The 21,138-nt window shown below is 45.8% G+C and overlaps 1 protein-coding gene across 1 annotated transcript in view; it reads right to left on the bottom strand.

Annotated features, from left to right (window-relative positions):
- Nucleotides 1-21,138, bottom strand: part of LOC121867942 — a gene marked incomplete in the record, with an annotated part of 131,887 nt that overhangs the window by 13,500 nt on the left and 97,249 nt on the right. Inside the window, 1 exon segment of the mRNA XM_042368090.1 lies at nt 11,854-11,901. Within this exon segment, the coding sequence (XP_042224024.1) occupies nt 11,854-11,901 (48 nt within the window).

The following is a 21,138-nucleotide window of genomic DNA, read 5'->3' as shown; positions in this document are numbered from 1 at the left end:
ACAGCTGCGGAGAAGGGCACATTCGTTCTCGCTGTCTCAGGAATCCCATCGCCTTCAAGACTGCTGACACTCATCAACCCAGCAACAAGGTCGGATTCTGTTTGGAAGACAGGAGCTGCCCCCGTTATTGTGTCGGTGGTACAATAAATGGGTTTAGGGCATCTACTTTCATCAGGGAAACTGGTTGCTTGTGCATTATTGTCTCTGAGGAAGCCCTGCCTGACGCTGACGTCTCCAGCTGCCCGAAGGTTAGTGTCGCCGATTATTTAGGTCGCGTTGACCAGTTCCCTGTTGTTAGGTGCTACCTGCGTTACCCCTATTTCACTGGTTGGTCTAATGTGGTAAGAGCTCCCATTAAATTTGCTAGTGTCCTCATTCGTAATGTGCCCGGTGTTAGTGACCCAAACGACCCGGAACCTTTAAAACTCTCCTCGCCACCAGCACCAGTCTCCTCGCCACCAGCACCAGTCCCCACGCCACCTGCTGACGACGACGACTCGCCACCTGCCGACGTTGCCTCGCCACCCTCACACGCCGCCACGCCTGCAGCCAAGGTCCAAGCTGCAGAGACACGGACGGCGAAGGTGAAACGACCGCATCCCCTGATTCTGCCGAATTTGTTGCCACTGACTGTGACGCCCAAGGAGTTCGTCAAGCTTCAAGACTCGTGTACCACTCTGAAGCGGGCAAGGGAGAAGGTGGCTTCCGGGGAGGAGGATGAGGCGAGAGATGGGTCGGTTTACAAGTTTGTTTCTATTAATGGGGTGTTACACAGGTCTTGTGTGTCATCCAAGCAACCAGCCAAAGTAAGTTGGTTTTTACTTGTTGTCCCTGCTGTTTGTCGTAGCAACATTCTCTCTGTAGCTCCCAAGAGCCCTCTAGCTAGTCACTGTTCTCGTAGGAAAACTTATAGGAAGGTTGCTGATCAGTTTTACTGGCCAGGTATGGGAGCGGATATTAGAGCTTTTTGTAGGAGTTGTGATCAGCGCCCCCGTATGTCCGCCAAGGGTAGAGTCCGTCCTGTTCCACTTGAACCCTTACCCGTCATTGCAGAACCATCTTCTCGAGTAGGCATAGATTTTGTTGGACCGTTCTCACCCCCTTCCTCTAAGACGCCTAAATTACACCAAGCTAATTTGTTAAGGCAATATAATTGCAGGACCCAAATTGCCCGTGTCCTTGACGACGTTCCCAAGCTGGAGTTAGTCGAGGCACTACCCTGCAAGAGTTCTTGTGAAATTCGGGCGCCAGACTCCGATGATCTCGGTTGCCAGTTGCTGATAACACCTGACTAGATAAAAGAATCCTCTACGACTGGAAATAGGCCCAAACTTAAACCTGAACTGAAGTGGACCCCCTTACAGTTCCTTGATACGGCCTTACGTTTTGGACATCAAGTTCCACCTATTCTTTTATGTGACCCTTCTTTATTTTGATATGTGTATTTAAGCATTTGTTGTAAGATGATTATGCTTTGTGTACTAATCTTAAGTTTTAATCTACCTTACAGTAGATTTTTGTTGGGGGAGCTGTGTAAGGGCGGAAACGATCTTCCTGCGCGTTACCGCTGCTAACTCTCTCGTTTGCTGGTGCGACCAACACTTGGGGGGGGGGGGGGTTGGACAGAGGTGAGAACGGCAGCGGCTAACTGTGTCACCGGCAGATTCACCCCAGCCGCCATACAGTCACTATCTAGCTACCCCGCTGTTCGTCAAATTCTGGCTGTGATCTCATCATAGGTCCTGAACTCGTGGGCTGTTTTCCCAGACCTTCACCTATCGACTGTCAATTCTCTGGACATCTACCCTACCACCCGCAGCCACCACGGCCGCCAGCAGTTCTCCCCTCGTCTGTGCCCCGGTGTCTCTGTAGCAAGACATCGGCCGCTACGCTGTGAAGAAGCCTGTCTGGACCATCCCCAGGGCCACTGTCGTAGGAAATATCTGTTCGTTTGATTCCGTAATTGCTCTTTTATTGTTTGATTCTATCAGTTGTTGACCCATTAACTGTTTGCTATTGTTTGCTTCCATTAATTGTTTGCTTCCTTTAATTGTTTGCTTCCCTTAATTATTTGATCCATTAACTGTTTACTGCATTAATTGTTTGACTCCCGTAATTGTTACTTGATGTTGTTGAGTGGTGTCAGAGTTTTGTGTTATATTTTTTATAGTAAAGAGATGTCAATCTCAAATGGTTGTTTGTTATTCCTCAGAAAACCATGGTCCTTGACTTTCCTTTATTAAGATCCTGATTAGTCTGGTAAGGGATTTATATCCCTAAGTCCCAGGCCTTTACATACCTCTTCCCGTGTTAATTTCTGGAGGCATAGCCTCACTCCATAATGGCTGTCACTTGTTAGGCGGCCTAGTTTCAAAACTCATAATGGGGACAGGAGTTTTTCAATAGTGGGGGGGACTAGGTAGTCAATTTTCTACACCCGGAATGTCCATCCCGCATGACATAGGATCCACTCCTACTCTTCTCAACAACTCCACAAGAATCTTCTTCTCCATCTCCAATCAGGACACACAGCATCAACCGTATCCAAAGTGACCACCATTCCATCCGTACTAACACCTCCGTGAACTGTTCTGTTATATTGCACCGTTGCACGCTTCCCTCACTCCATCAGGCTCGGCATGTCATCTACATTGGTAGGTGCCTATGGGGTGGATCCTTAATAGAGGTTCCAACAGGATAGGGGTTTTCCAGGAGAGTATATCACTTTTCCAGGAAATAGCTTCTCACTTCTCTCTTCCTCCGTGCTTCAAGCAACTGTTGCTCACAAGTAGTTTGGACATTGCAAATGCTGAATTTAGGGAAAAGGTTGACTTTGGACCAACACAATAAAGGTCAGCCCCTTCCTACCCAACCAATTAAGGCAAGGCCCCGGGTCAGAGGCACTGGCTGTAACAATGATGACAGGATCCCAGTTGGGGACACCTCTGCATTCTGCGTACCCAAGTTGATGAAAGGGCAAGCTGGCAGTGACACTACATCATTCTTGTAGGCTATGTATCTAAGCTACTGTGCCGAGTAGCAACCTTGTATATAAGCTACTGTGCCGAGTAGCATTTATACATGTAATTACGTGGCAACACTGCACGTGTTATGTGGCAACATTGCCCCGAGGCTGCCATATGGCAAGGCAGCCTCAGTCTGACTCTGTGGGCTGTGCATGGCACATGCTAGTCACTACTTGTATTTCTCCTATCCGTTAATAAATGGACTTCAGTGTTACCCGGCGTTTCCCTACCCATCACTGCCTTCTTCAGGGAACACTTGGAACCTTCATGGCGCAGAGAGTAGGATTTGTGGGCTTACAAATGCAGAAACAATGCCGACGGTTACGTCTGCCGGCAATGTGCGCCTCGACTAGTGTGTTGTGTTGTTGCGTTTCGCCTCGACGTGCAGTGTTGCGAGTGTTGCGCCGTCACAGTGCGTTTTAGTGGCAGTGTCAGTGTATTAGTGTGTCTAGAGTTGAGCATGGCCTGTTTTTTGTGGTACCCACGGAGCACGCAGGCATACACCCTTCTCGTGTGACATCCGGGGAGACACTAACGTTCGCACCTCGGCAGCGGCGGCTCCAGCCACCCGCATTAAGGCCACCACGATCTGCTCTCTCAGACACACACACACACACACTCACGGACAGCACAGTGGGCTCTATGCGTTATTTCTGCGCTGTTTACTTCGTATATATGTGGTTCGAGCTCATGAGGCGCCACTTTATATACTAAACAGCGCAGTTCAAGCATACCAAGATGGGCGGTAAGAAAGGACAACGTCAAGATGGGAGACACGACTCCCCACCTTCCCCTCCACCGGGCACAGATGGAGCTTCTGCTCCCACCGCCCCTCATCCTTCAACCACAGCGACGGACATTGCCACATTTTTGAGGTGGATGGACGACAGGGACGAGAGACGCAGAGAGATGGAACTTCAGAGGGAGGAGATACGAAGAGAGGAGGAAAAGGCGCGCTTTGATGCAATATTGGCGACCCTGGCGCTAACCCACCCTCCCTCGCTCGCAGGTATCGCGACCCAAGGCGCCAGTACCCTCCCTCCTCCACCATACCAGCGTCCTCCAGGCACTCTTGCTACTCCAACAGCTCCCAAGGCATCTGTTCAACCCCCACCCGCCCTCTCACCAGACGTCACGTTTCAGCTTTTTCGTGAGTGGAGGCGGCGGTGGACAGATTACTCCACGATGGTGGACCTTGATAGCATGCCTCCAAACAAACAGCTTATCATCCAACTGCGAATGTGTTCGTCGCTGGAGACCCAGAGAGTTTTGGAGTACACGTTGCAAGTGCCTCCCGATTCTATGTCTTCAGTGACAGATGTGCTCGACCTTTTACAGGAGCACGTTAAAGGTCGGAATAACGAGGCTTTGCGTCGCCGCGCCTTCACCAGCTGCAAGCAGGCGGAGAATGAATCCTTTGACGACTTTTTTGTACGTTTGAAGAGTTTGTGGGAGGAGACCGACGTCTGCAAGGCGCACAGCCGGGAATGTGAGGAAGCCTGGATCAAGCATGGAATCTTGACAGGTGTCAGGCAAGAAGAGTTGGTGTAGCGACTCTTCCCCCTGGACGTTTCCTCCACACTCCAGGTGGTAGTGACTGAATGTCGGTCATACGAGGCCACCAAGTCCGCCACCTCTGCCTTATGGGCCCCACCTGCTGTGAGAGCTATCTCACAGTACAAGATGGGTAAGAAGGCGGCCAACAACGTGAAGGCTGCCGCACGTTCTTCCACGCCTCTGCCTTGTGCTTCCTTTGGCAGTCGTGGAAAGCAGCATGGCCCCAAGACATGCCCGGCCGCCGAGGCACTGTGTCGTGGATGTGACCGTAAGGGCCACTGGTCTAACACAGACAGGTGCCCTGCACGAGGCCACAAGTGTCAGGCCTGCTGTCGCTATGGACACTACGACAAGTGCTGCCGCCAACCCAAGTCCAAAAGCCCGAGACGAGGAGGAAAGCAGCACACTTCCCTCGGGGTGGTTCACAAGCAGCCCCCTTCAGATGGCCCACGCAGCCCCAAGCAGCAGCCGAGTCACATCAGGAGGGAGGAATAGACCACACGCCCAAGGCTACCCCTTCCCGTACCATCCGTGTCGCCGTCACACACGGTGATGTGTCGGGTCCCATCAAGGCGATACCTGACACCGGCGCTGATGCTACGGTGATAGGCGTAAAGCACCTCCAGAAACTGGGTCTCGCCAAACGCGACCTGGGACCACCGCTGCAGCTGCTGTACTACAATGCAGACGGTTCCCAGATGCCGGACACTGTGGGCTCCTTTCAAGTGGAGATCACCTACCGCGACAGGTCGTGTCACGGATGGATGGATGTGCAGCCTACTCTCGCTACACCCTTGTTGTCGTGGGAGCACTGCAAGGAGTTAGGCGTGGTGCCCAGAGACTTTCCTGAGCAGATCCCAGCTGCTCGGTACACCGCCAGCAGGGTGCGTGAGTCAACGAACGATGCGCCTGGCGCTGCTGCACAGAGCTGCTCAGAACCCGCGTCTACTCCCGCCCCGCCTCCACCCAAGTCACGGCTACTTCCTCTGCATAGCGAGACGCCTCCTTCAGCCGCAATGGCCTACTTCCTGAAGGAGTACTCGGAAGTGCTGGTGACGAAGGAGGCCCTACGGACCGCGCCACTGAAGGCTATGGCGGGTCCGCCTATGAGGATACACCTGCGGGAAGATGCGCAGCCGTTTGCCATACACAGTCCCCGGTTGATCCCTCTCGCCTTCAGGGATTCAGTCAAGAAGGAACTGGATTCCATGGTGGCCCAAGGTGTCATCGTACCCGTTGGTGACGACCCCTCCCCTTGGTGCCACCCTCTAGTCGCTGTGGCTAAGACTAACGGTGGAGTGCGGATTACTACCGATTTGTCTAGGCTTAAGAGCCAGGTGTCACGTCCCGCCCACCCTTCACCCACACCTTTTGCAGCTAAAGGGAGTGTGGACCCGAAGGTACGGCACTTTTCGACAATGGACGTCCTCTGTGGTTACTGGCAGATACCACAGAAGGAGGATCAGCCACTGACCACTTTTATCACGCCTTTCGGACACTTCCACTACTGCCGTGGCCCTATGGGATTCGCTGCTCCGGGGGACACCTTTTGTCTCCGTGGTGACATGGCACTTCAAGGCGTGACCAACTGCGTGAAGGTAGTGGATGACGTCCTCCTCTACGATGAGGACTACCTGACGCATCTTCGCCACATCGACGAGGTACTGACCAGGTGTAGGACGCACGGCATCACTCTGAATGCCGAGAAGTTCGTCTTGGCCTCACCTGCAGTGTCTTTCTGCGGCTATCGACTCTCAAGGGATGGCATTGCTGCGGACCCGGAGAAAGTTTGCACCATAGCGGACTTTGCCAACCTTACAGATCTCAGGTCTTTCATGAGCCTGGTGAACTAGCTGGCAGAATTTTCTCCTGACCTCTCCGCCGCTGCCGGGCCTCTCCGCCCCCTGATGAGCCCCAATAGGACTTCAACGTGGACCCCTGACCACGACCGCGCCTTCCATAAGGTGAAGGAGGCCCTGTCAAGTCCACCTATCCTCGCTACTTTCGACCCAGCGCTCCCCACCGTCCTCCAGACAGATGCCTCGCGCCTGTACGGGGTTGGTTACACCCTTCTCCAGGATCACGGTGGAGGAAAGTACCGGCTCGTACAGTGTGGCTCTCGCTTCCTCACCGATGCTGTGTCTCGCTATGCTACCATCGAGCTGGAGCTGCTGGCAGTGGTATGGGCCTTATCGAAGTGCAAGTTTTACTTGATTGGCCTATAGCACTTCGACCTCATCACAGACCACAGTCCCTTGGTCCCCATTCTTAACCACTATTCGCTGGACGCCATCGAGAATCCCCGCCTCCAGCGCCTGAAGGAGAAGATTTTGGCCTTCGTCTTCACCGCGGCTTGGCGCGCAGGTAAGGAGTTGTGCATCCCGGATACCCTCTCCCGCTCCCCAGTCAGCCGCCCGACACCTGAAGACGAGATGCTCAGCACCGAGGCCGGTTTCTCCGTCAGCAACATCGTCACTTTGCAGGCCGTACAGTCCCTCGCCAGCACCCAGGCCTCAGTGTCGCCACCCGACAGCGATCTGGCCCTTGAGGAAGTACGGACCGCGGCACGCGACGACCCCTCCTACACTCAGCTCTTGGAGAGTGAGGACTGGGTTCCCTCGCGACCGTTTTGACCTCTACAACGCCCTACGCACGTATTGGAAGATACATGAGGACCTCTACGCAGATGGGGACCTCGTCCATTACGGTGCCCGTGTGGTCGTCCCTGCAGCTCTCCGTCGTCGCGTTCTGGCCTGCTTACACGACAGCCATCGTGGAGCAGAGGCCACCAAGCGCTGAGCAAGGCAGGCTGTGTACTGGCCCGGAATTGACGCGGATATCGTCAATACGGTCCGTGCCTGTGAGCCGTGCCAGATCATGCAGCCCAGTCAACAGCAGGAGCTCCTCTTGTGCGACGATTAACCCACCAGGCCCTTCGAGTCCGTGTTGGCTGATTTTTTCAGCACAGCTGGGAAACATTTCCTAGTTGTCGCCGACCGACTCTCTGGCTGGCCTGTGGTGGTAATCTGTGGCTCGGACACGACGTCCGCGGCCACCATTCGCCACTTCCGTCACCTCTTTCGTGACCTGGGCGTCCCCGTACGTCTGCGGACGGACGGTGGGCCACAGTTCACCAGCCGGGACTTCACAGGATTCCTGGAGCGTTGGGGAGTCCGCCACATCGTGTCAACACCCCACTACCCACAGTCAAACGGCCACGCTGAGGCTGCGGTCAAGACAGTCAAGCACCTCATCCTCAAGGTGGCCCCTTCAGGCAGCATAGACTGTGAGGCGTTTGACAAAGGACTCCTGGAGTTACGTATTACTCCCACCCACAAAAGACGCTCCCCTGCCCAGATCCTGTATGGTCACCCTCTCCGCTCTTGCGTTCCTGCACACGCCAAGGCTTTTGCGAAGGAGCGGCAAACTAGAGCCGAGAGCTGCGACCGCCGCGCCGCTACACGTGCCCAGGACGCCAAGGCTCGGTATGACGACCGTGCCCGCCCTCTTCAGCCGCTGGAGATTGGTGCCCTTGTCCACGTCCAGGACCCGACGACAACACGTTGGGACAAGGTGGGCATAATGATGGGCGTCGGCCGGTCGCGGGACTACAAGGTCAGGATGCCGAGCGGCCGCGTCTGGTGTAGGTACCGCCGCTTCCTCCGGCCCGTCCCACCCCCTGCTGCTGGTCCCCTGACCGAGGACGAGTCCCCTACACCTCACGAGGATCCGCCCCACAGTGCACCTCGACGCTCGGAGCGACTTAGGACTAAGAAGTCCGCTCAAGACGAAGACTGTGAGGGGGGGAGGGAGATGTAGGTTATGTATCTAAGCTACTGTGCCGAGTAGCATTTATATATGTAATTACATGGCAACACTGCACGTGTTATGTGGCAACATTGCCCCGAGGCTGCCATATGGCAAGGCAGCCTCAGTCTGACTGTGGGCCGTGCATGGCACACGCTAGTCACTACTTGTATTTTTCCGAATATGCTGTAATATGTAACTGTACTAATTACCATTATTGATTCAGGTCTCTGTATTATATGTTATAATCATACTCCCTTTTGTCACTGACTGTTAGTTCAGACTTTGAGCACATGCGCGCTGTACGCGCATGCGCAGATAGAGATACCCAGAGAGATTCCAGGACAGGACGCTGTTTCCCCTGTCTTAACTCCTTTTGTGTGTTTGTCCCAGAAATAGAACTTACGAACTTGACATCAGTGTTTTTCCTTCACCCCTGATTAGAAGATCACCTGAGTCTCTCCCACATTCGCTTGCAGGGGGATGTTTCTCTTTCAATAGTTTTAATGTCTCTCTGTTTATTGGCATCACTCCACCGGAGGATTCCTGTGTGAGAGATCTTACTGGGAGAGACACTTTTCCCACACGCATTTTGTTTCCAAATTTTCTTGCCACGTCATCGGTGTTTTGCTTTCCGTCACCCGTAAATTTTAGTCTCTCCTGCAGTGTTCTTGCTTCACATAGGAGATCATCTAGGGCCCCAGTCTGCCACATTGTCAATCTTCTCTTCATTGCTGCCACATTTTCTTTGTGCTTAGCCTTTGTGTGTGTCCTCTGACAAAATAGATGTGGTATTTTTGCCAGTATTTGAAGAGCTAGGGGGGCGAGGAAGCGGTCCTGAGTGTAATCAGACATGAAGCGAGTCATCTCCCGAATCATTTCTTTGGTGGCCGCACACTTGGGTGGTTCAAATAAGTTACCGGGCGACCACTTGACAATTTCTGAATAGGTTTCTTTGACCCATATGTCTGCATTTTCCATCGACATGCCATTCCACTGAGGTGGCTGTCTCTCATTCTCCTCGTGGACATCTGCTACTAAGGGAGCAGCATTAATTAGTACTACATTTTCGAGTTGAGTAGACTCACTGCTATCATTTCGGATATCATCGGGTAGTTGGGTCCCGGCGATATCCACTGTGGCCACCTGTGTCGGCTCCCTGCGACGTGGGTTCCGACACTGGTCTCGCTTCTTGCAATCCACACATGGTCGGTTGTTTCTCGCACAAACACAATTTGTGCAGTTTTGGTTCGGGTTAGCACAGACGCAACAATGAATGTTACCAGGCATAGTGAACAGCACCTTGGGCGACAGATACTTCCGCCTCCGACCTCTGCTATTGGGCCCATACGGACGAAGAAACTAGATCTTATGCGTATGGGGCACAGAGGTGACCGCCTGGCCTGCTGTGTCCGAGTAGTAGGGGCATACGCGCGCGTGTGGTTGTGTCGGGCACCCCCCATGTGGGCGACAATCCACACATGAGAATAATCCACTGGGAGCAAGAATTGTCACACCTAACACTTGTTTATGTAACTTTGGCAGAGATAGCCACCATTTCTATGGTCTCGCTGATGTAACATTAGTTATATATACTCACTTGGTCAGCCGACACTACATGAAGTGGCCGTTACTTGAGGTGGGGAGGCGGGGGGGAGGGCGACCGAAAGCGCGAGGCACTTGGCCCCATAGGGGCGAGAGTCGCGATGCCACCCTTGCTAAAGTAGGCCTATCGACACACTGGCACTGACACTTGGCAACTCCAGCCACTCACCATTCAAACACTCACAGGCTTACTTGAAGATCGCCGGTGAACACGCGCAATATTTGCGTTTAATGTCGTAAGGAATGAGAAGAGCCGTCGGCGATGATGCTCAAGGTGACATCCAACATTCATCGACACACTGTGAAATTCTCGCTCCCACAAACTGAGTATATCCCCACCAATAACACTTTAAATCAGGGAAGGCACCCCAACACACCCACGCCGCCCGGGCCTACTACTACTACTACTACTTTTTTTTTTTTTTTAACAACGTGGCCTCCAGCCTCCCCCAATAGCCACACCTTCGCCACCATTTATTTACCTTAATATTAAAAATCCTAATACATAAGAAGCTATCCTATCTGTGTTAAATTAGTTGAGCGGCAGATCTATGCGGCATTCAGTGACTGTAGCCTCATAGTCAATATCTGCAGCAGTTGTCGGAGTAGGGGCAGAAGCTCTCGTTCTACTACTATTACTACTGTGATAATAATAATAATAAATACAAAAAAATACAAGAATTAAAAAAAATCAATAGTGAGAAACGCGATATGTATGTTGTGTTGTCATGTAAGAGAAACAATTGAGACCCTACAATTGTGTGTAAATGAGGCAGAAAGGCAGATCAGCAACCTGGGACTTCGTCACAATTTTGATTGAAAATGTCCAAAGGAGGGCCACCAGACTGGTGCCTGCACTTCGGCACCTCAGCTACCTAACTTATACTACAGACGGGCAAAGCTGGAGCTGGCGGACGCCCGCCCCACAAGGGAACACAGATCAAGGTTGAAGGAGCCACAAGTCTAGAAAACTGTAAAGGAGAACTTTTTTTAAGGGAGAATTGCAAACTCTTGGAACAACCTACCAGAGAGTGTTGTGATGGCACATACTCTGTTTCAAGACCAGACTTGACCAACAGTACACTGGAGCAGGCTAAGATACATTCAGGAACCAGTGCAAGCCCAGTACTTGCCAACAGCGCGTAACAGAGTCGTGACCGACCGCCCAAGCGGCTAAGAAGTCGTTCAGTGGCGAAGAGGATAAAAGTAAAAGTAAAAAGCATGGTCGGTACTGCACTCTCACTCGCTTCCCCAGGTTGTAAACTTAGGTATCCATTCACAGCTGAGTAAACTGGGAGTGCCTGGGGATCGAGGAAACGACCTATGTAACAAGAGGCGAGTGCTGTATCCAATTGATCGCCACAATTTGGAAACCGCGCTAAATCCCTTTAAACTTCAACTTACAAACTCATTCCAGTTCATAAAATACTCAGTATGAAAAATAAAATGAAATACAGCATTGAGTACATTTAAATACCTTAAAAGAAAAATAGCAAAACACATCGAAACATTGTGTTATATTTTGACCAACATATTTCGCATTACAGTCTCTACACTTCAATAAATAAATAACTGTGGATTGCAGTTCATAAGGAATTCGGCCTTCATAGTTAAACCCCTTGTGCAATGTTCTGTGATCTGAACACCACTCTCAGTGATCTGAGCACCTCTCAGTGATCACAGCGCAACTCTCAATGATCTGAACATCACTCGCGATGATCTGAACACCACTCAATGACGGGTAAAATTCTTATAACAATTTAAACAGTTTCTTTCTGGTATTTACAATACAACGAACTACTCACCACCATATGCCCTACAATGCGCAGCTTTAGTCACCAAGAATATTGTTACTCACCCTTTTCCGCAAAGCTGTCCTGTAGCGCCAGGGTGGTTGTGCCAGTAACTGGAAAAGCAATTTCATTAAATTATGGGGGAGATACTGTAAACCAAACCTTAACAGTGTCCTTCCACCCGGGTGAAGCTCTATATATATATATATATATATATATATATATATATATATATATATATATATATATATATATATATATATATATATATATATATATATATATATATAAATCTAGGAAAATGGAAACAAAGGAGCATAACTTTCGTCTTTATTCAGACATCTTCAGTTGCCTCTGAACAAGGAATATCTTTAAAATTTTCGTGGATTTACATGACATATATATATATATATATATATATATATATATATATATATATATATATATATATATATATATATATATATATATATATATATATATATATATATATATATATGTTGACAGCCTTTATCAGAAATTCCAAAACCAGCTCTGAAAACCGAAAGTTTTTATGCTAGGATTTTTTTTTTAAACAGGGATTAGCCCACCGGGCATAGATCACTGACCCGCATCAGGACCTCGGGGGCGAAAATGTAAATAATAATAGTGATAATAATAATAATTATTCATAGTAAACAAAAATTTTAATAAAAACACCAAAATAAAATAATATAAATAACATTAATAATAATAATAATAATAATAATAATAATAATAATAATAATAATAATAATACAGAGTATTATGTAATAAAATAATAATAATAATAATAATAATAAAAATACAGGAATGAAAAAAAGATCAAAAGTGAAACACGACCCTAGACCTATGAATTATTATTATTAATATTTTTATTATATTTTCGCCCCCACCAGGCACTGATGTGGGTCAGTGATCTATGCCGGGTGAGCTAATAAAAAAAAATTATGAAAACCGAAAAATTCGAAATCCGAAATTCCTCGGGCCCAAAAGGATTTCGGATAAGGGAGTTCATCAAAATATATATATATATATATATATATATATATATATATATATATATATATATATATATATATATATATATATATATATATATATATATGTAACCGGTCGGAATTTAATGGACTTTATTTTCTCACTTGACTTGGGGTTTATTAAAGATTATAAGATGGTAATGGCAGTGGAAGCGCCCCTTGAGAAAAATTCCGAACCAGCACAAGAACACTTAAATCTACTAAACAAAATGAATTGTCCGTGACCCGTGGAAGGATAGTGTCTGTGACTGGGATGAATGAGACACACTGTAAAATTTAGACACTTATATTCCCTCCAACACTACAAACACAATCAAATAATGGTACACCAATATGCGCACCTCTTAACTTGAACTTAAAACACTACTCTGGGGAATAAAAGTTATACATGATATAGAAATTATTAGAAACTCAGGCAACAATAAATTTGAAGTAGTAAGAAATGTTGCTTGCACACATGAAACAGGCCTTAAGGGCTTTCAACAAAATAATATCCAGCACTGAGAAAATGGTATTCAAAAATAAGAAATTAATAACTCTACAATGAATAGGCCTTAAGGGCACTCAACAAAATTATATCACCCCAACAGATGCACACTTCCTAACCTAACTTAACCACTACTCTGGGAAACAAAGGTTATACCTGAGATCGGAATTATGAAGAAAAATTAGATGCATTAAAAGAATCAAATCACAGTATCACTCTGGTTCCACTTAGTGACACAAACATTAAAAAAACAATACTATCAAAATTGTTTAAGAAATATTAAACTACACACGTCAAGATAATATCAGTAACTGAGAAATGGTATTAACTACACCCAAATATATTGTCACTATTATTGGTTTGTTACTGGGTCCACCAATACCCGTGAACCATGCTTCCTAACCTAACACACACACTGATTCCACCTGCACTCCGTAGTCGTTTAAGGCACAACCAACAGGCACCCGTAGTTTAAGGCCCAAATCAGCCTTTCTCAACCTTGGAAAGTGTACCTCTAACTCCACTGACTCTTGGCCCCAGTGTGCGGCCCTGTATCACTCAGCTGGCCTCACTTTACCCCCAGTACATCCATGAAACGGGAGTGAGCCAATCAGGCCTTGTACAGTTGAGAGAAGCTTTAGCTTCCCGTTAGCAAGAGGGTTTCACTAAGCTGCTCGAGACATGTGGTGTTGTGAGCCGAGGTAGAGGAGAGCTGATGACCCCAACGATCGTCCCGTCGTCAGCTGGGCACCCAGACAGCTAGATTCCCTCAAGAGATCCTTTGATACCCCGCTAAACAGTGACAGGCCTACACTGATCGGTCCAATGGCGACAATCGCCACCCTCAATCATCAACGGCAGTCTCAAACGGCAGTCAATCTCTCGCGGTCATCACTCTCTCAGTCAATTTCTCGCAGTCAAACTCAGGTCAAGTGGGTTCTGACGGAAACCCTGAAATGAACTCACTGTTAGCTCTTGTTAACTTTACCAGTGCCCTATCTAACCCTGTCTGAGATCGAATGAGACTTACTTGTTATACTGCAATAGTGCAACACAGGTGACTAGGCCACGTGACTATTTCTGTGGACAGACGCGCAGGGATGTCCTGTAGGTCCAATCTCTTTCACGTGACTGAGGACCAGCCAGCGTCGCGTCTCTCCAAGGCGCTAGCTTAGGCCTACGTGACATATTTTCCGCCTAACTAATAACTCCTTGGGACACCCGTGACATTATTCAGACTGATAAACGATCTATAATAATTTCAAATTTAATAATAGTCCCTTAACTTCATGAATCGCATCATTATTAATTCGGCAAATTACATTTAATATCACTTAGGCCTAGTTCCACAACCTCTCGCTATGTGCAGGGAGCGCTCTCTTCCCTCCGACGACCTTGAAAGCTCAGTATCACCAATTGCGCGGTGTTTGAAATTACTCTGAAATTTCTGAATATTACAATCGACCCCCCTAAAAAAAGACAGCACTGTCCTCATGTGCTGAGAAAAACATGCATACGACCCCACGAAAAAATTGTTCTAAGAAACTGCATCCTACCCCTTTAACGTGCTAAACGCAGCATTCCCGTCTTCTCCACTTCTCTCTCCCGCTAACATATATATACACATGAGTTTTTAAATGCCACATTGACGTTCCAGGTTTTTAGTTGTAAAGGAATTTGAGAGAAATTTTTGTGAAATGGTAATACTAAGAGATTCTTATGGTCATGGGTGGGCTTGAGATCAATTCTATAAAAATATTTCTTAGTAATGTTCAGGCATTTGTCTATGAAAGATCTAGGGTATTTAAGGTTTGAACCAATATGATAGATATATTTATCTTCCTCATCAATGAATTCGGGCTGCAAATTCTCAAAGCACGTAAAAACATTGAAGATATGAATTACACAAAAGCGCTTGGAAACATCGTGTTTTCTTTTTCCTTGTGGTTATCAGCATATACCTGGATCACGCGCACCTACAGTGATTTATGGATCCTCGTGTTTCGAAGCCGGATTTGGTAAAACATTACTCTGACCACCTACGTGATATGTGTAGTCCCCATTAGAGGTTCACGGCGCCATAAGCTCGTTGAACAGGCTTTGTGTGAAATATAACAGAGTCTCGGACTGCTTTTAATCCTGGTGGTCCAGTAGGTAGCGTTCCACGGTCACAGTCATGGGCTAGTGGGCCGTGGGTTCGAATCCTGGCGGGTTGAGGTGTTGATTGTATGTAGAAGTCCGCGTGATATTGGGCTAATGAAATATATATATTTATATATATATATATATATATTTATATATATATATATATATATATATATATATATATATATATATATATATATATATATATATATATATATATATAAATACACAGGAAATATATATATATATATATATATATATATATATATATATATATATATATATATATATATATATATATATATATATATATTTATATATATATATATGTATATATATATTTATATATATATATATATATATATATATATATATATATATATATATATATATATATATATATATATATATATATATATATATATATATATATCAATCACAGGAAAATGGAAACAACAGGTACCTTAGCTTTCGTCTTTATTCAAGACATCTTCAGAGGCAACTGGATTACATGGACAGAGAGAGGCTTAAATATACAGGGTGACCTAAAAACATGAGGTCAGGTCATAATGATGACATCCACTAATCCCCACTGTGAAGGCTTTGCAGCAATGGCACATTGCAGACATCGTGCATGGCATGTGTTTTGATACAACAAGCTCAAATACTGGTCACCACAAGGGTGCGTGTGTCAAAATTGAGCAGTTGCTGGGTTGTGATTTGCTATATTTTGCCTGCCGCCACCATGTACTAGAACTTGTAGCTGGAGCTGCTTTTGAAGCTGTAATGGGGCACTCAGCTGCTCCTGACATACAGCTGTTCAGAAGATTCCAAGCCAAATGGGAACAAATTGACAAGCAGAAGTTTGAAGACTCCTCCACCGACGATCTGGCAGAAGAATCGGTCAGAGCTGTTAGGGACGATCTAACCAACTTCATTGAGAAGGCTCTATTGGAGACACAGCTTCGAGATGATTATCGAGAGCTGCTAGAGCTGGCCTCCATCTTCCTTGGCACATCACCTTCTCGGGGAGTACGATTTTCTGCTCCTGGTGCAATGCACCAAGCACGATGGATGGCAAAGACCATTTATTCCTTCAAAGTGTGGTTGTTCCGTTCTCAGTTTAAGCTTACTCCAAAGGAGAACAGAGGACTAAGAGATTAGTACATTTTCTTTGCCCGAATATATGTGAAGGCTTGGACAACTGCTCCACTTGTTGCAAAGGCACCAAAAGGAGATCTGATGTTGCTTAAAGCTCTACAAGACTACAGTACCATCAGCGATGCCATATCAATGGCAACTTTCCACAAAATGATGAGACACCTCTGGTACTTGTCAGAAGAGTTGGTTTCATTGGCCTTCTTTGATGACAATGTTCTCCCAGCAGTGAAGGACCGCATGTTGGAAGCTATGAACATCGTTATTGGAGAAGAAAAGCATGTCAAACGGGTTACAATCAATCCAGACACACTCCAAGTGAAGAATCTATATGATTTCACGTCAAAGAACACAGTCATTTTTCAAAAAGCTCAACTTGAAAACAGATTTCCTGGCCCTCCCAGTAGAACAGTGGAAAGATGATCCTGGCTTCCAAAATACAAAAGCCAGTGTACAAGCTTTGTCTGTGATCAATGATCATGCAGACAGAGGAGCAGCCTTTGTCCAAGATTTCTCAGGCCGCATCACCAAGGACGAACAGCAACTGCAGTATCTACTGCAGGCAGTTGCTGACCACAGGAAATCACTCCCTAATGCCCTCAAGCAGACCTTACTGGGCGACAAAGAGTGAAACTGTTCCTCATGCGACCCCTGCCTTGAGCAGCTAATACCCACTTAGACTAAGTGAGTGGGGGCCAGGCTTGGAGGCTAGGAAATGATGTGTTATGAACATTAAGCATAGGCATAATATTGTTAAATTTCATTTGACTTGAGCAACCTCTAATTGTTAAGATATTTAAAAAAAATATTTTACAGGCAATGTTTCTACCCCAAATGTAAACTTTTGCCAGGGTCTGTGACAAAAAAATGGCAAATTCTGTTTTTTGCCCCAAATAAAGGACCACCCTCATGCATATACACCTTCAAAACTGATACAACTTACGTAGGCTTTACACTTATACAATTGGCTAACTGAACACTTCACTTACAGTATTACCTCCTTCCTTTATTTCTTCCAAAATCTTGAAACTTTCTAAAAAATATTATATACTGTATTTTCCAAAAACATGTTAGGTGTTTTCTTGAAGGGAAAGAGAAACGCTGTGTAGCAGCCGAGAGCTTTAATGTAGAGATCCGCGCTGCAAGCCTGACAGGCGGCAACTCAGCAGTGCTGCTGGTTCTAGTTGCCAAAAGTTCCTAGATTCTCCCTCAAAATTACCAGGTTGGTCGCAAAATTACCCTAAATTAATTTTACTATATATACATGCTATACAGTACATATACACACATGTAGGGAATTTTTATGAAATGCATTAAGCAACACAATCAAAAATTTTTATAGTTATGCAATAGTCATATGTAAGCATGTACTCACTCGTTGTTGTTGTTGTGGTTGAAGGGCTGTGGTTTTATTCCTGAAGATCCCCAGCTTTATAGATGCGATCTGTCATAAGCTTCATGTGTGTAGATGTTACTTCAATTTTCTGTGAAAATGAATTTTCAAAGGTTCTCTTGGCATGGAGCATTTCAATTAATGTGACTGTGTTCAAAGAATTTCTCACTTTTGTTTTCATTAAATTGATTTGCGAAAACACACTTTCAACACTGGCACTAGAATGTGGCAAGCATAACATTTTCCCATGAAATTTCCCTGCAACGGAAACAAAGGTGTATCATCACCTTTCTTTAAACTGTTAACTTTCAGCCCAAACTTCCAAATACTAACGTTGTGTTTCGCAGTAAGCACCACTCACTGTCACTGATGTTTACGTCACTCTCGGGCACGAGGTTTGTAAAGTGAGATGCTAATGGGGCAATGGAGGGGACACTTTTCATCAAAATACCTTGGGGATCCAAAACTTTGAGAGCTGCAAATAATGGATCAGTGAGGTTAAATCTTGCAGAATCTGTGATGCATCCTCGATATAAAAATCCAGTCATCTTAATCTGAAGTTGTCCAGCAGCTGCTTGTCGATGACATGACTTGTCTAGAGTGACAGTTACCCGACCACCGAGATACATATCTTCTAATGGAAGAAAATTGGCTGGGTCTCTTATCTTCACTTTTGCTAATGCCGTTGACTTTAAATATTTTGGCTTCAAATAATACTCAAGTATGGTAGCCAGTACTGCAGAGACTCTGATGTGGAGGGCATAAGTCTAGATCCTCAGCTTGCATCTCCTTATTAAGGTCATTGAATAAGGGCAATACATAATCTAGAAATTCGAAGTACAATTTATTGATTGGATCATTTAGTTTTTGTAAGATACTTAGCAGCTAGCAGTCGATTCTCTAAAGCTGCTTGACAAAAAAAAAGCTTGAGAGCAGTTAGTTGTTGAAGAAGCCTCTTCACAACACTGTGCAGTGATAGCCATCGAGTCTGAGATGGGTGTAGAATCTTATGGGGCTTCAATTGGCGAATTCTTGGAATTCCTTTAGAGCCATGGACTGCTTGGGAGACAAAAAAATAATTGTTTATATCACGTGCCATGCCCTCCACCCACCTTGGTAATCTCTTACACGCATATGCAGCACACGAATGAAACGAGTGACAAATGCATTTCATCACGAACAGATTCGGAATGTCTTGTCTTAGGAGTGTTGAAAGTGAGTGGTTAACCCCCATCATTACACTAGCGCCATCAGCAGCAAATCCTACCATTTGTTCTTTGTACGGTATATTAGCATCACTGAACACTGACTTTATATGTTCGTACAGACTTGAAGCAGTGGCACTTTCTAAGCAGTTGTCACTCGGGCTACAAGAGCTAGATGCTTAATGCAGCGACGATCTGTTGACTCGTCCACTATCAAAGAAAAACAGTTGTTCTTTAGTAGAGTATGTAGAACATCTTTTTCCTTCTGACCTAACACATTCTTCACAATCGCTGTACACCTTGTCTTACATTTTAGTTTTTTAGCTATTTCAGTCAGGACATATTGCCTTCATCACAGGAACAAGGTGATTAGCAACAGTAAAGGGAAGATTAAGTTCACTAATAACAGCAGCAAACCTTATTTCACCTTCTTTCACTAGTTTATCTTGCTTGCTGTAGACACTAGTAGATGGCAATCTAATACACTCACTGTATTCTTGAGACTTTTCAAAATGTTTACATGTTTTATTCCAGCTGCATGTCTTTCAATCTCAGATTTCCCATCTTTTCCATCAGTATTACAGACTTTGCAGTGGAAATAAAGCGGTCCCTTACTGCTCTTTCTCAGTCATTCCTTAAATTTCACATCATTTTCCCACTTCTCACTGTACTTTTGACTGTAGGCCGGACGTTTGCGTTTGGCTGGAGGGGTGGTATATGGAGAGGCCATAGCGTCAGTTAAGCTGAGCTGTCAGTAACACTGCTTCACGCTGCACAGACTAACTGACCTGACCTTGTCCATACCGAGGTGCGATACCCTGCGGAATACATGTACAGTACACGTTCTGGACGAACCTTGAACAGACCCAAACGGGACATGTCGGACAGGGTCTCCCTCCCTCCCTCCCTCTCTCTCTATATCTCTCTCTCCATTTTTTTTAAATATCTGGCTGAAATACTGTAGGTTTTGCAATGCCAGGTAAAATTACTCTAGAATTGGGTGTTTTTCCCATTTCTTCCCTGTTTCCCTACAAGCCCTGGAATTACCCTAAAACATGGTAATTACCTTGTACCTTGCAACTGGTGCCGCACACTCTCTGCTACCAGGGGTTGCCAGGTAGCGCCAACATAATAATATCTACATCTTACTACTCTCCACCCCCCAAGATTGGACAAGGGCAACAAAAATAATGTCACTTAGACAATCTGACTAGAAACAAACGAAAATGACTGTAGAGATTACATTTCTGTTATGAAAATATAATATAGAAAAATAAAGTATAATCACCTAAGCTAGCCCAGTACGCTAAGAATAGCGGTACCCAAGAATACGTTATGACCTAAACTTTAAAAAGGTACTTAGCAATTGTTTTAGGGGCTGCTATGAGCTGAAGAGAGTCTTGGAGGAACTAGGAAGCTAGTGGTCTCTGTGGGTTGCGGGCTTCCTGCTAGATTTCAGAGAGTTGCGTCTGCCTTCCTTGATGTGTGAAAAGAGAGTGAGGCGCTTCTTCCGCCTTCCTCAACTACCACCGATTTCGTGTAAATTAAACGATATTACATGATCCATAGAAGGATAGGAATACCGCACTACTTCCTGTGAAGTAATCCGTCTTGCGGGTGCCAAATAGTGTTTTTACCGCTAATTTTTGTGCACTCCGCTTAAACATTTCCCTCGTCTAACTAATTCATTGACTCCTTAATTAATGAGGAAATTATTTACATATACAACATTGGATTGTTATTCCTAGTCCGAGAACACACAAGATCACTACTACGGTGCATCAAGGACCTTGAGGATAAAGGTAGAAATTAATTCTCACAATGACATAAGCAATGGGAAATGCCTAAACCTACAACCTAATAACAAAAAGAAAAAGTAGAAAAGGAAATGCCGTGACACAGTA

The sequence above is a fragment of the Homarus americanus genome, unplaced genomic scaffold (assembly GCF_018991925.1).
Source record: "Homarus americanus isolate GMGI-L3 unplaced genomic scaffold, GMGI_Hamer_2.0 scaffold37032, whole genome shotgun sequence".
In the NCBI taxonomy this organism is placed as follows: Eukaryota; Metazoa; Arthropoda; class Malacostraca; order Decapoda; family Nephropidae; genus Homarus; species Homarus americanus.
Note: the sequence above shows the minus strand (reverse complement) of the source record. Positions and strands in the feature narration are given on the sequence as shown.